This window comes from Haematobia irritans, chromosome 3 (genome assembly GCF_050003625.1).
Source record: "Haematobia irritans isolate KBUSLIRL chromosome 3, ASM5000362v1, whole genome shotgun sequence".
In the NCBI taxonomy this organism is placed as follows: domain Eukaryota; kingdom Metazoa; phylum Arthropoda; class Insecta; order Diptera; family Muscidae; genus Haematobia; species Haematobia irritans.
Window position 1 is genome coordinate 137,597,083 of NC_134399.1, and position 15,653 is coordinate 137,612,735.

Below are 15,653 nucleotides of genomic sequence, written 5' to 3' on the forward strand. Positions count from 1 at the left end.
AAAATACTTAGTCCAAGGACTGTCATAAAAAGTCCAATCCACCTACCCTCTTCCATGGCTTTTTTTGGCAAACGAGCATAAATTACTTCCATATTGTTCCCTAAGGATTTGTATGGAGTGCCATCATGTGGATTGTTTGTGGACATATATAGGGCAAGGTACATTTGTATCCATGTCATCCCTGCCACACAGCAGACCATCACTAACATCAACGTTTATATCCAAAATGGTCTTAACCAAAATTTTATATTCTTTTCTGAAGACATGAATGGAATTCTTAAAGTTTGATTAATATTAAGTTTGTATGCGGCGATGTGTGTGTGTGGGTGGGGTGTATGCAATTTATCTTCCCCTTATTTGTTCGTTGGTGTAATTTGCAATATGAGAAAAGGAAGACACAGAAACACCTTAATTAATGGGACATTATATTTTCTATTAAATTTCGTGGTACGAATATTGTATTATTACTAATAAAAAAAAAAAACAAATATTAGCTGACAAAATGAAGACTACAGGCTAGCTGACACGAAGTCTTACGTATTCAAATTACCATATTTGTATGGTGTGAGAAAGGTTTTTATTAATTCATTTAAACAAAATGAGTTAATAAAAAAATATTAACTCATTAAAACAAATATGTGTAATTTGTATTAACATCTTTTTTCTTAATTACTGCTGTGAGGCGGCAAAAATTAATTTCAAGCTTCAGGAATGTAAAATGGGGGAATCGATGGTTAATTGGTTTATTTTTATATGACCCCCATAGATCTTCCAAATTAATTTTTGCCGTGTTAAATTGCAGATTTTATCCTATTTTCTTGGAAGGAGAACATTTACAGTCTGGCTGAGTCGTATTGCAACCAAAATTAAAGGGTGATACGGTCAAAATTTGGTCAAGGGAAAACGCGTGTAAATCGGTGAAATCGTTTATTTAAAAAATCAAATTAAATTTCTTTTTCAAGTTCAATTAGTATAAAATTCAGGAAAAATATTCAGTTAGGCTTTCGCTTTTCCAAATCCGAAATCACGCTTGACACCTGCCATCAGATTTTGTACAGCCACCTTGTCCACCTTCTTCGCCGCAGAGAGACAGTTTGCCTTGAACTGCTGCTCGTCCAGTATTTCTCAATTGGGCGGAGCTCTGGCGTGTTGGGAGGGTTCTTGTCCTTGGGAACCACCTGCACGTTGTTGGCGGCGTACCACTCCATGGCCTTTTTATCGCAATGGCAAGATGCCAAATCCGGCCAAAACAGTACGGAACAACCGTGTTTCTTCAGGAAAGGCAGCAGACGTTTATTCAAACACTCTTTCACGTAAATTTCTTGGTTGACAGTCCCGGAAGCTATGAAAATGCTGCTTTTCAAGCCACAGGTACAGATAGATGGCTTGCCAAACCAGATATTTCTTTGCAAACTTTGACAGTTTTATGTACTTGAAAATATCTGCTACCTTTCCCCTTCCTTTTGCCGTATAAAACTCCTGTCCCGGAAGCTGCTTGTAGTCGGCTTTGACGTAGGTTTCGTCGTCCATTACCACGCAGTCAAACTTCGTCAGCATCGTCGTGTAGAGCCTCCAGGATCGCGCTTTGGCCGTCGTATTTTGTTTATCATCACGATTTGGAGTCGCTACCTTCATGTAAGTCGATAGTCCGGCTCGTTTTTTGGCTCGATGCACGGTTGTAGACGATACACCCATCTTATTTGCGGCATCTCGGAGAGAGAGGTTAGGGTTTCGCTTGAAACTACCGGCAACTCTCTTTGTCGTCTCAGCGGCTTCCGGTTTTCGATTTCCCCCCGATCCAGGCTTCCTGGCTGTCGACAAAAGTTCCCCAAACACTTTAATTACATTTGTAACGGTTGATTTGGCAACTTTTAGCGATTTTGCCAGCTTTGCGTGCGAGTAGCTCGGATTTTCGCGATGCGCGAGCAAAATTTTGATACGCTGCTCTTCTTGCTTGGACGGCATTTTGACAACTGAAGAGTGAATTCCAAAATCAAAATAGGAGCAACATGCTACACACGCAAAATGAGGGGTGTTCAGGTTTTTTAAATGCAAAATTGAAAGAAATACGTCAAGTTTATATTGACCAAATTTTGACCGTATCACCCTTTAGGTTGGTATTATTTCTTAATCGCTAGTCTGACATGTGATGGATTTATTCCAGTGACAGTTCGTGTATTGGAATTCAAGCGAGACTTAAATGTGAATAAATCATTTGCTTCTCCTATTATTGCTTGTTACCATTATACTGGCAGTGTTACATCGCGTCCAAACAGTGGACGAAAAAAAGCGGAAACAACATCAGAAATTATCCGAAAAGGGAAGGCCATATCCACGTCGTTGTGGTAGAAAACTTTTCGTTGAGCTGAATTAGCCTGAACTAAAACAATTGAAGTTCCAAATAGTGCAAGAGTACAGCGATGCACAAAAAAACTAGACTGGAAAGAGCCAAGGAATTGTTTCCCTTGCACGAAAATGGCATGTTAGCGAATTTAGTTTTCTCCGATAAGAAGTCATTCCAAATTGAGCAGCTTGTGAACAAACTATATATTCGGTTTTACTTGCCAAAAAGTCTACTGAAAATGTACACCTTCGGTTGACCACCAGAATTCAAGTGCCGGCGATGGTAATAGTGTGGGCCACCGTAATGACCGATGCTCGTCAAAATAAATGTTGAATATTATATCGAACGGCACGCATAATCCAGCCAAATGTAGCCAATTCGAACAAATCTAAACTGATTCTAAAATTTCATGTTATTTTGGACAGTTTTTGCATTTGACCAATAAAAATATAGCTTTTCTTTGTTGCTTTATATATCGCCACACTAAAAAAAAAATATTGACTAATTGCTTGCCATAGAATAAGCATTTTTTCCTTGTCCAAAACCCGATAAACTGTTCAAGGAGATCGATTTGTCCTTATTATTAGTTGCTTCGAAATAAAACTGGATATCTTAAAATTAATGAAAAATATTATTTGACTAAGATCAGGTTGGCTTTTAATAATTCTGAAAAATTCTTCAAGATTAATGATCATCTTTAAATTTGTAGACTGTAGACTAGTTTTCAAAAATAAGAGATGTTATTAGTGTAAAGAAGAAATTTTTGACACACTTATTTAAGAACCCAAAATACCTCTAGATTTTAATTTCAGACAAATCGGATAAAAACTACTGTTTCTAGAAGCCCAAGAAGTAAAATCGGGAGATCGGTCTATAAGAGGGCTATACCAAAGCATGGACCGATACACACAATTTGCGGCACACCTATTTGTGGTCCTACAATACCTCTAGATTTTTATTTTTTTTTTGGCAAATCGAATAAAAACTACGGTTTCTAGAAGCCCAAGACCCCAAATCGGGGATCGGTTTATATGGGAGGTATATCAAAACCTGGACCAATATAGTCCATCTTCGAACTTGGTCTGAGTGCAGACAAAAGGCGAATCTGTGCCATATTTCAGGACGATAGCCCCATTATTGAAAACTGTAGCGTGACAGACAGACGGCCAGATGGACATTGCTTATATCGCCTTACAATTTTCCCCTGGTCAATAATATATATACTTTATAGGGAGCCACCGTGGTGCAATGGTTAGCATGCTCGCCATGCATACACAAGGTCGTGGGTTCGATTCCTGCCTCGACCGAACACCAAAAAGGTTTTTAAGCGGTGGATTATTCCACCTCAGTAATGCTGGTGACATTTCTGAGAGTTTCAAAGCTTCTCTAAGTTGTTTCACTACAATGTGGAACGCCGTTTGGACTCGTCTTTAAAAAAAGGAGGTCTCTTGTCACTGAGCTTAACATGGAATCGGACAGCGCTCAGTGATAAGAGAGAAGTTCACCAATGTGCTATCACAATGGACTGAATAGTCTACGTGAGTCTGATACATCGGGCTGCCACCTAACCTAAACCTAAACCTAATATATACTTTTTATAGTCGGAAATCGATATTTCGATATGTTACAAACGGAGAGACAAACATATTATACCCCCATCACCATTCTATGGTGGGTATAATTAATTTAAAGAAAGTTCAAAATCTTTGCTTTATATTTTTTCTTCTTGATATTTGAGACACAAAACTTTGAAATTTTGTATCTCTTCTTTAAAGTCGGAAGGTTCAAGTGTAGTTCACTTTGGGTTGTGTGAATTACCCGAATTTATTCTGATAATTGGTTGATAGTTTTGCTGCAAGTAGAGGATGCTAATGGGGAATGTGGTAATTCCGAAACAGCTGTACATTCAACCATCTTGTAGTCTATAGGGCTTTGCCAAATAAATTTGACAAGCATACTTTTCCTCTGTTGGTTAAGCTACACTTGTAGTTTAGTCAATGCATGGTTTTAGGCTGAAATCAAAAACAACAATAATGTTTAATTTTTTTTAAATTAAGAAAATATTGTTAACCTCGAATTACCGTTTATATTGTGGATTTTTAAATTTACTTTTATTTATACATTTTTATACCATGCGCCACACTGCGGAACAGGGTATTATAAGTTAGTGCATATGTTTGCAACACCCAGAAGGAGAAGAGATAGACACATGGTGTCTTTGGCAAAAATGCTCAGGGTGGGCTCCTGAGTCGATATAGCCATGTCCGTCTGTCCGTGAACACATTTTTGTAATCAAAGTCTAGGTCGCAGTTTTAGTCCAATCGACTTCAAATTAGGCACAAGTATGTGTTTTGGCTCAGAATAGAACCCTATTGATTTTGGAAGAAATCGGTCCAGATTTAGATATAGTTCCACATATATATCTCGCCCGATATGGACTTATATGGCCCCAGAAGCCAGAGTTTTATCCTAATTTGCTTAAAATTTTGTACAAGAAGAACAATTAGTACTGTAGTCAAGTGTGCCAAATTTTATTGAAATCGGTTCAGATTTAGATGTAGCTCCCATATATATCTTTCGCCCGATATGGACTAATACGGTCCCAGAAGCCAGAGTTTTACCCCAATTTGGTTGAAATTGTGCACTAGGAGTACAATTAGTAGTGTAGTCAAGTTTTCTAAATTTTATTGAAATCGGTTCAGATTTAGATATAGCTCCCATATATATCTTTCTCCCGATATGGACTAATACGGTCCCAGAAGCCAGAGTTTTACCTCAATTTGGTTGAAATTTTGCACTAGGAGTACAATTGGTAATGTAGTAAAGTGTGCCAAATTTTATTGAAATCGGTTCAGATTTAGATATATCTCCCATATATATCGTTCGCCCGATTTACACTCATATGACCACAGTGGCCAATCTTTTACTCCGATTTATTTGAAATGTTGCACAGGGAGTAGAATTGGCATTGTAGCTATGCGTGCCAAATTTGGTTTTAGTCCAATCGACTTCAAATTAGGCACAAGTATGTGTTTTGGCTCAGAATAGAACCCTATTGATTTTGGAAGAAATCGGTCCAGATTTAGATATAGTTCCCATATATATCTCGCCCGATATGGACTTATATTGGACTTATATGGCCCCAGAAGCCAGAGTTTTATCCTAATTTGCTTAAAATTTTGCACAAGAAGAACAATTAGTACTGTAGTCAAGTGTGCCAAATTTTATTGAAATCGGTTCAGATTTAGATGTAGCTCCCATATATATCTTTCGCCCGATATGGAGTAATACGGTCCCAGAAGCCAGAGTTTTACCCCAATTTGGTTGAAATTGTGCACTAGGAGTACAATTAGTAGTGTAGTCAAGTGTGCTAAATTTTATTGAAATCGGTTCAGATTTAGATATAGCTCCCATATATATCTTTCTCCCGATATGGACTAATACGGTCCCAGAAGCCAGAGTTTTACCTCCATTTGGTTGAAATTTTGCACTAGGAGTACAATTGGTAATGTAGTCAAGTGTGCCAAATTTTATTGAAATCGGTTCAGATTTAGATATATCTCCCATATATATCGTTCGCCCGATTTACACTCATATGACCACAGTGGCCAATCTTTTACTCCGATTTATTTGAAATGTTGCACAGGGAGTAGAATTGGCATTGTAGCTATGCGTGCCAAATTTGGTTGAAATCGGTTCAGATTTAGATATAGCTCCCATATATAGCTTTCGCCCGATTTACACTCATATGACCACAGAGGCTAATTTTTAACTCCGATTTAGTTGAAATTTTGCACAGGGAGTAGAATTAACTTTGTAGCTATGCGTGCCAAATTTGGTTGAAATCGGTTCAGATTTAGATATATCTCCCATATATAGCTTTCGCCCGATTTACACTCATATGACCACAGAGGCCAATTTTTAACTCCGATTTAGTTGAAATTTTGCACAGAGAGTAGAATTAGCATTGTAGCTATGCGTGCCAAATTTGGTTGAAATCGGTTCAGATTTAGATATATCTCCCATACATAGCTTTCGCCCGATTTACACTCATATGACCACATAGGCCAATTTTTAACTCCGATTTAGTTTAAATTTTGGACAGGGAGTAGAATTAGCATTGTAGCAATGAGTGCCAAATTTGGTTGAAATCGGTTCAGATTGAGATATATTTAGCTCCCATATATATGTTTTTCTGATTTCGACAAAAATGGTCAAAATACCAACATTTTCCTTGTAACATCGCCACTGCTTAGTCGAAAAGTTGTAAAAATGACTCTAATTTTCCTAAACTTCAAATACATATATATTGAGCGATAAATAATAAATAAACTTTTGCGAAGTTTCCTTAAAATTGCTTCAGATTTAAATGTTTCCCATATTTTTTTTACTAACATTGTGTTCCACCTTAGTGCATTAGCCGACTTAAATTTTGAGTCTATAGATTTTGTAGAAGTCTATCAAATTCTGTCCAGATCGAGTGATATTTGAATGTATGCATTTGGGACAAACATTTATATATAACCCCCAACATATTTGACGGATGTGATATGGTATCGAAAATTTAGATCTACAAAGTGGTGCAGGGTATAATATAGTCGGCCCCGCCCGACTTTAGGCTTTCCTTACTTGTTTTAATATATGGTAAAAAGAGAATGGAAATTCAAAAAATTATATATGTATCCTAATTTTTAGACTAGATTTTAACTAAAATATCTAGATAGCTCCCTAAAAAATTTCCTTTTTCTGCAGAAGCCGCATCCTTCACTCGGAATCAATACTAAAATCCTTAAGAGAAAGTCAACATCTTTCAATCAAAATATTTAAAGTATTTCTATTAAATGTTGACGTAAATCGTTACCCTGTTTGAGATTCCCTACATACATACATATATTTGAATAAAAAAAAAGAAAACTAAATATAAAATGGTAATTCAATATGTTTACACATTTAATTTACCCCATTAAACAAGTCCCCAGATACAAATTATTACCCACCATGGAGAAATGCTTTCTCCATGATGATGCCAAAACCCCATAGTGTTGTTGCGAACAAACAGCTGTAGCTAGAAAATTGAATAGAAAAATCATTTTGCTTAAAAATAATGGTACCATTAAGCTACTGCTTGCTTGTCATCGCCGCTGGTAATGATGATGCGCATATTTTTAGTAATTATGACGCAATGTTAGCAATGTTAATATATAATTTATAATAATTTCAACATTTGTGTAATACGCTGTGCTCTAGAAATTTTGTAATAATAATTCCATTATAAAATGTAAAGTGAATGTGAAAGATGTCTTATTACACTAGGGGCATTAGAAAATTGTGGGTGGCAAATTGTCCCATGTAGCTCACTAGTAGATGTGCTTTACAGGAGCAAACCCAATTTACGTTTTCAGAAAAACTAACGGTGAAAGTTGATATAAGTTTCAAATGCCCTCTCGCCGCGACCATTGACCATGAGAAAGTTGTTGGAATACAAGAGGAAGATACCTATTTGGATCTAAGTGTGTCGAGGTAAGCTTCAAATTAATGCAAAATGGTTGAGTTTGGGGAAAAGTTTTGCACAATTTATTATTTTTGTTTTTTAATTTAATTAACATGGCAAGGTCAAAAACTGAAACTGTATTGTTGCAATGTTGAATAATGTTTAGGCCTATGTGTGAACGTTTTTTTTGGAATGGAGGTGTTTGCAAGCAAATTTTGTTGCAAGTTTTTTTCCAAAGAGTTAATGTCCCTAAACTATGAATGCGAATTTTGTTTAGCATAGAAAACGCATTTTTCCGATATAAAGATTTTTTCCTTGTTCAAAAGTTGATAAGCTTTTCAATGAAGTCGTTTTATCCTTAAAAATTGGTATATTAGCATGAAAGAAGGTCATCTTGGTTTTAATAATTCTTCAAAATTAATAAAATCGTCTTTAAATTTTTTGACTTTTTGTATTTTGACTACAAAGCAAAAAAGTCTTAAAAATAGGAGCTGATTTCCAACACTTTATTTTAAAGACTTTTTTACTTTAAATACAACATAATATTTTACTAGAAGACGAGCCTGAATACGACAATTTAAATTGTCGTTAATGCTGTCTTAAATTTACCCTTACTTCAATTCTCCGCTTCTTTGGCTCGGAATAAATACCAAAATCATTAGTGTAAAGACAAAATCTTTGGGGCCTTCCATGGTTTTTTGTCAGTGTATGGAAAAAATATGGAAAATGTTGAAAGTATTATTTATTATTATTTACAATAATAGATTAAATATTTCGGAGGGAAATGCAAATAAGAATTGTTCGGGTAATAAACTTAAAGAAAAAAATGTTTAAAGGAGAGATTATGAACTTTTCTAATCTATCATATTAGGTCAATATCTTTTCCAATGTAGGGATAGAAAAGACAAATTTTGTAAACATTGATTTTATATCATATTGCCGCTATACGATTAAACAGAAAATATATCTTTGCATTCGAAGTCAAATTTCACCTCCCCCCACTACTACGCCTATGGCCTAAAACCAATGAGATCCATATTGGCCTAGATTTCATTTTTAATGCCTACACAAAAAAAATTTTCAGAATTTTCTAATGAAAATTTTAATTGAATTTTCAAAAATATTCAATTAATTGGTTCAACAAATTTTTTAATTAAAACAAAAATCAATCACAAGAAATAATAATATGATTTAATTGTTGCGGTAACACTTGCCGATGGCAAGGTATCTTAAAACTTCTAACACCGTCTTCTCAATTTTAAGTTAGTCCATACGGAGAATATAATAAACAAAAACAGGCCGATTAAATACGTATATAATTCAGTGTGAAATAGAGCTTTGCCGAAATAAATTTGACAAGCATACTTTTCCTTTGTTGGTTAAGCTACACTTGTAGTTTAGTCAATGCATGGTTTTAAGCTGAGATCAAAAACAACAATAATGAAATAAAACTTTGACAAAATTTTCCATAGAAATAAAATTTTGAGAAAATTTTCTATAGAAATAAAAATTTGACAAAATTTTCTATAGAAATAAAATTTTGACAAAATTTTCTATAGAAATAAAATCTTGACAACATTTTCTAGAGAAATAAAATCTTGACAAAATTTTCTATAGAAATAAACTTTTGACAAATTTTTCTATAGAAATAAAATGTTGACAAAATTTTCTATAGAAATAAATTTTTGGTAGATTATTTTTGGGGATCAGCTATATATAACTATAGACCGATATGGACCAATTTTTGCATGGTTGTTAGCGGCCATATACTAGCGCAATGTACCAAATTTCAACCGGATCGGATGAATTTTGCTCCTCCAAGAGCTCCGGAGGTAAAATCTGGGGATCGGTTTAAATGAGGGTTATATATAATTCGGATGAATTTTGCTCATCCATGAGGCTCCGCAAGCCAAATTTGGGGATCGGTTTATATGGGGGCTATATATAATTATGGACCGATGTGGACCAATTTTTGCATAATTGTTAGAGATCATATACTTACACCATATACCAAATTTCAGTCGTATGGGATGAAATTTGCTTCTCTTAGAGGCTCCGCAAGCCAAATCGGGGGATCGGTTTATATGGGGGCTATATATAATTATGGACCGATGCGGACCAATTTTTGCATGGTTGTTAGAGACCATATACTAACACCATGTACCAAATTTCAGCCGGATCCGATGAAATTTGCTTCTCTTAGAGGCTCCGCAAGCCAAATCTGAAGGTCCGTTTATATGGGGGCTATACGTAAAAGTGGACCGATATGGCCCATTTGCAATACCATCCGACCTACATCAATAACAACTACTTATGCGAAGTTTCAAGTCGATAGCTTGTTTCGTTCGGAAGTTAACGTGATTTCAACAGACGGACGGACGGACGGGCATGCTGATCGACTCAGAATTTCACCACGACCCAGAATATATACACTGAAAAAAAAGCATACTCGGTTCCAAAGATTTTGTCTTTACTTTCAAAAATTTGGTATTGATTCCGAGCCAAAGAAGCGGAGAATACAAGTAAGGATACTTTTAAGACACAATTCTCTTTTAAATTTAGGTTTTGTGTACTTGCTTCTAGGAAGCAAATTTTAATTTTTCGCTTTCTCAGCTTTTTTTCTTCATATGCTATCAAAGTCCTTTAAAAACGAGTTAACGGCAACTTTATTTTCCAAATTAGGACTCGACTTCCAGTAGAAATTATGCTATGTTTGAAGTAAAAAACTTCTTTAAAATAAAGTTTTGAAAAACATGTCCTATATTTGAACGATTTTTTGCTTTGTAGTCAAGATGCAAAAAGACAACAAATTTAAAGACAATTTCATTAAATTTAAAGAATTTTTCTGAATTATTAAAGTCAAGTTGACCTTAGCTTATAAATTTTTTCTTTCATGTTAAGATACCCATTTTTAAGTCAAATCACTTAATTATAAGGACAATACGACTTCATTGAAAAGTTTATCGACTTTTGGACAAGGAAAAAAACTTTATATTAGAGAAATGCGTCTTCTATGCTAAGCAAAATTTGCATTCGTATTTTAAAGACATGAAATCTTTGGCCTCACGACAATATTTTTTTCAGTGTATAGAGCAATATTTCGATGAGTTACAAACGGAATGACAAAGTTTATATACCCCCTATCCTATGGGGGGGGTATAATTAATTGGGTTCTCATACAAGTTTGCACATTTTCTTTTTCATTTATCCGAAGGAATTAAAAAGGGCAATTTTCGATAATATTTTTGACAAATTTGAGGCCACAGCTTTGACACACATTTTTTGATCGTTAAAGTCATATGTCTTAAAAGTAAGGTAAATTTTCCTTAAAGTAAAGAAACACATTTGAATTTAAAGAAATAGTCCTTAAATTAATTAAAAATTTGAATCTTTAGATTTAATATAAGCTATAGCTTCAAATATAAGCTAAGACTTATTATGATGATTTAACATCTTTGGTTTAAATTTTTTTTTGGAATTAAGAAAACATTTTGTACTTTGAAGTATCCGTTAGAATTTGGATTTTTAAACTAGCATTTGTTTGCATGTGAATAGATTTATTAATATATATTAAAAATTTTATTAATGAAAATTCGCTAAATGAGATCTATATCCTAATTTAAATTTTATTAATCCTAGATTTATTAATCCAGAGAGGTCGCAGAAAATGCCTTTATTTTAAAGAAGCCGCATCTTTGGCTCGCAACCTATTCAAAAATCCTTAAAAAAATCAAAATCTCAAAATCTCTTTGGATCCAAGTAAACTTGTTTTTAAGTGTAGATTGCCCTTGTCACATATTTTTCTGGAAGGATCAAAAAATTCATCTAAACTTATGTGTGAATCCTCCTTGAGGATATAACAAGCATTTCAAGTTCCTTTGTGTCCTTGTTGATAAAGAAAATCAATTAAAAAGTCTCCACCAATTTACAATTTGCCCTGACATCACTCAGAACCATTATGGGTACATAAAGTAGTTTAATTACTTCCATTGAAAGTTACACCAACCATCTGCCTATCGCATAAGTACAAACTTATATACACAATTAGGTCCGACTAAAGTCAAATACAAATTATGACAAAATTTCCTAGACTCTGTCACTGTCGTCAATTCATTAATTTCAGGAAAGCATAATAATTGAACTCACAGAACCATAAACCATTCCACGTGTGGGTGCACAAAATGTATTGACCCATTAGTTACGATGTCAACTAAGCGCTCAAAGTTGGCCAAAACTCAAAGTCATAACAATTATGGCACACAATACTTGGAAAGGATATTAATGGAAACTTACCTGTGGTTATGGACACTGTCCATGTAAGCCAATCACGATGTGTTCCATTGGTGTAATACAACCAGAAATTATATTTGGTACCGGGTAAAGCACGCGAGAATTGTATTTCATCACCGATTTCATTGGAGGCGATTGTTGCATTTGGTTCAGGATAACCATATGGCGGACTGTAGTCTAGACGGTAAAAGGCACCGTTCATACCCTGATTATTGGGTATGCTTATGGCTAAATCGGCACAATGACCATGCTGCAAAGAGAAAAACAAAATATACAGAAATTAAAGTGTGTGTTGTTTTAATTGTTTTGTTGAATTTTCTTAGAAAATCTAAATCGGTTCAATTTGAAACGTCAGAAGTCAAATATCCCACGTACTAATGAATTTACTAGATAGAGGCGAGAGAGAGAGAGACCTTTGCATGACAATAATTGTCAGACAATATCTTTTAATGTAATCAGAAGACAGTCATATAAACAACATTAAAATTAAGCAAAAGGCATGTAAATAATTTAATTTCTTGTTGCTTGAATGTCTAATTTAAAAGTGGCGATAAATCAACTTAATAACCATGTAAACATGCGACTTCGTGTAATTAAATCCAAATCCAAGACTCGGTTAACATTTCTCCCATAGCACAAAAGCTAATAAAAGAAATATATTTCTTTTTATAAAAGTACCCATTGTTATTTTTACCCTAAATTTTATAATTAAAACATTTTATAATTAAATATGTATGACTGATTTGACATTCATGACATTTCATATGTAAATGAGATATTAATGAAATTTTGTATGAAACTTCGATATTCATCGAATTCTCTATGAAAATTTGATCAAATCTTCTATAAAAACTCGATGCTAATCAAATTTTCTACGAAAATTCGATATTCATCAAATTTCCTATGAAAATTCGATATTCATCAAATTTTCTATGAAAATTCGATATTCATCAACTTTTTTAAGAAAATTCGATATTCAACAATTTTTTAAGAAAATTCGATATTCATCAAATTTTCTATGAAAATTCGATCAAATCTTCTTCTTCGACATTCATTAAATTTCAACGAATATTCGCTGGTCATCCAATTTTCTACAAAAATTCGATATTCATAAAATTTTTTATGAAAATTCGATATTCATCAAATTTTCTATGAAAATTCGATATTCATAAAAGTTTCTATGAAAATTCGCTCTTCATGAAATTTTCTATGAAAATTCGATATTCATCAAATTTTCTATGAAAATTCGATTTTCATAAATTTTTCATGCAAATTAGGTCTTCATCAAACTTTCTATGAAAATTCTATATTCACCAAATTTTCTATGAAAATTTGATATTCATCAAGTTTTCTAAGAAAATTCGATATTCATCAAATATTCGATATTCATCAAATTTTTTATAAAAAAAACAAATCTTTTATGAAAATTCGATATTCATAAAATTTTCTATGAAAATTCGATATACATCAAATATGCTATGAAAATTCGATATTCATCAAATTTTGTATGAAAATGCGATATTGATCAAATTTTCTAAGAAAATTCGATATTCATCAAATTTTCTATGAAAATTCGATATTCAACAATTTTTTTAAGAAAATTCGATATTCATCAAATTTTCTATGAAAATTCGATCAAATCTTCTTCTTCGACATTCATTAAATTTCAACGAATATTCGAGGGTCATCCAATTTTCTAACAAAAATCGATATTCATAAAATTTTCTATGAAAATTCGATATTCATCAAATTTTCTATGAAAATTCTATATTCAACAAATTTTATATGAAAATTCCATATTCATCAAATTTTCTATGAAAATTTGATATTCATCAAGTTTTCTAAGTAAATTCGATATTCATCAAATTTTCGATAAAAAATCAAATTTTTTATGAAAATTCGATATTCATCAAGTTTTCTACGAAAATTTGATATTCATCTAATTTTCTACGAAAATTTGATATTCATAAAATTTTCTATGAAAATTCGATATTAATAAAATTTTCTATTAAAATACAATATTCACAAACTTTTCTATGAAAATTCGATATTCATCAAATTTTCTATGAAAATTCAATTTTTATAAATTTTTGATGAAAATTAGGTATTCATCAAATTTTCTACGAAAATTCGATATTAATAACATTTTCTATGAAAATTCGATATTCATCAAGTTTTCTAAGAAAATTCGATATTCATCAAATTTTCGATAAAAAATTTTCTATGAAAATTCGATCAAAACTTCTTCTTCTTCGACATTCTTTAAATTTCTACGAATATTCGATGGTCATCCAATGTTCTACAAAAATTCGATATTCATGAAATTTTCTATGAAAATTCGATATTCATCAAATTCTCTATGAAAATTCGATATTCATCAAATTTTTTAAGAATCTTCGTTATTCTTAAGATCTTGATTAAAATCCGATATTCAAAAAATTTTGATTAAAATGCGATATTCATCAAATTTTCTATGAAAATTCGATATTCATCAAATTCTCTATGAAAATTCGATATTCAACAAATTTTTTTAAGAATCTTCGTTATTCTTAAAATCTTGATTAAAATCCGATATTCAAAAAATTTTGGTTAAAATGCGATTTTTTCTATGAAAATTCGATATTCAACAAATTCACCATAAAAAATCAAATTTTCTATAAAAATTTGATATTCATCAAATTTTCTATGAAAATTCGATTTTCATAGAATTTTTCTTATGAAAATTAGCCATTCATCAAATTTTAACAAATATTTGACAATTGTGAAATGTTTAAGAAATTTTTATATTCATTTTGCTCTTGTGTTAGTGTTATCTAGGGAACTGAGTACAATTCCTCTATACATAAAATAGCATATGCGTAAGGAGTTTTTAATATCTTCAAAAACTATAGCATACCTTATGGATTCACAATAGGAATAAAATTGCACATTGTATTATTCTCTTGTTTTGCAATATGACTTTGCAAAGGCACATTGGAAACCTTAAATCTATATCATTCACGCTTATCTGGGAATCCTTTGGAAAAACAAACTTAAGATTCCAGACACAACAAATCGAATACACTACAATAACAAACTGAGACAAAAACAAAATGAAAAACAGCATTCTACACTTTCATATGCAACTATTGGAGTCTAATTCATATGAGAAAGGCCCTATGTATATGTGGATAACGACGCAGACCATATATTAGTAGGTTTGTTGGTCTGGGGGCTATTGAGACTGAACATTTTTAGCGGCAAACCAAGCACATAGAGCTTTGCATCACAGGAAACCTTTGTGGTGTACAAACGTATGGGTTTTATTGCAGACGACACAAAATACCAAACATTTACTCCAAACAATGGGCCGGTCTCTGTTTGGTCTAGATGCAACCGAAAAGTGAACATCCTCTTTTGGACCGAACGAGTGTCTGTCCAACAATGATGATGAGGATATGAGATATCCCATGCTGGTGGTAGAGTGTTACGACTCACATATTCCTAGATGTGGAGCTTCAATATGCGGGTATAAATATGGGTGAAACG

General features: G+C 33.0%; 1 protein-coding gene across 3 annotated transcripts in view; it reads right to left on the reverse strand.

Annotated features, from left to right (window-relative positions):
- Positions 1–15,653, reverse strand: part of Ptp4E (Protein tyrosine phosphatase 4E) — a 446,480-nt gene that overhangs the window by 69,261 nt on the left and 361,566 nt on the right. For all 3 annotated transcript variants that reach the window (XM_075302616.1, XM_075302615.1, XM_075302614.1), the window contains exon 3: positions 12,129–12,375. In XM_075302616.1, coding sequence (XP_075158731.1) covers positions 12,129–12,375 — 247 coding nt within the window. The remainder of the gene's footprint in view (positions 1–12,128; positions 12,376–15,653) is intronic.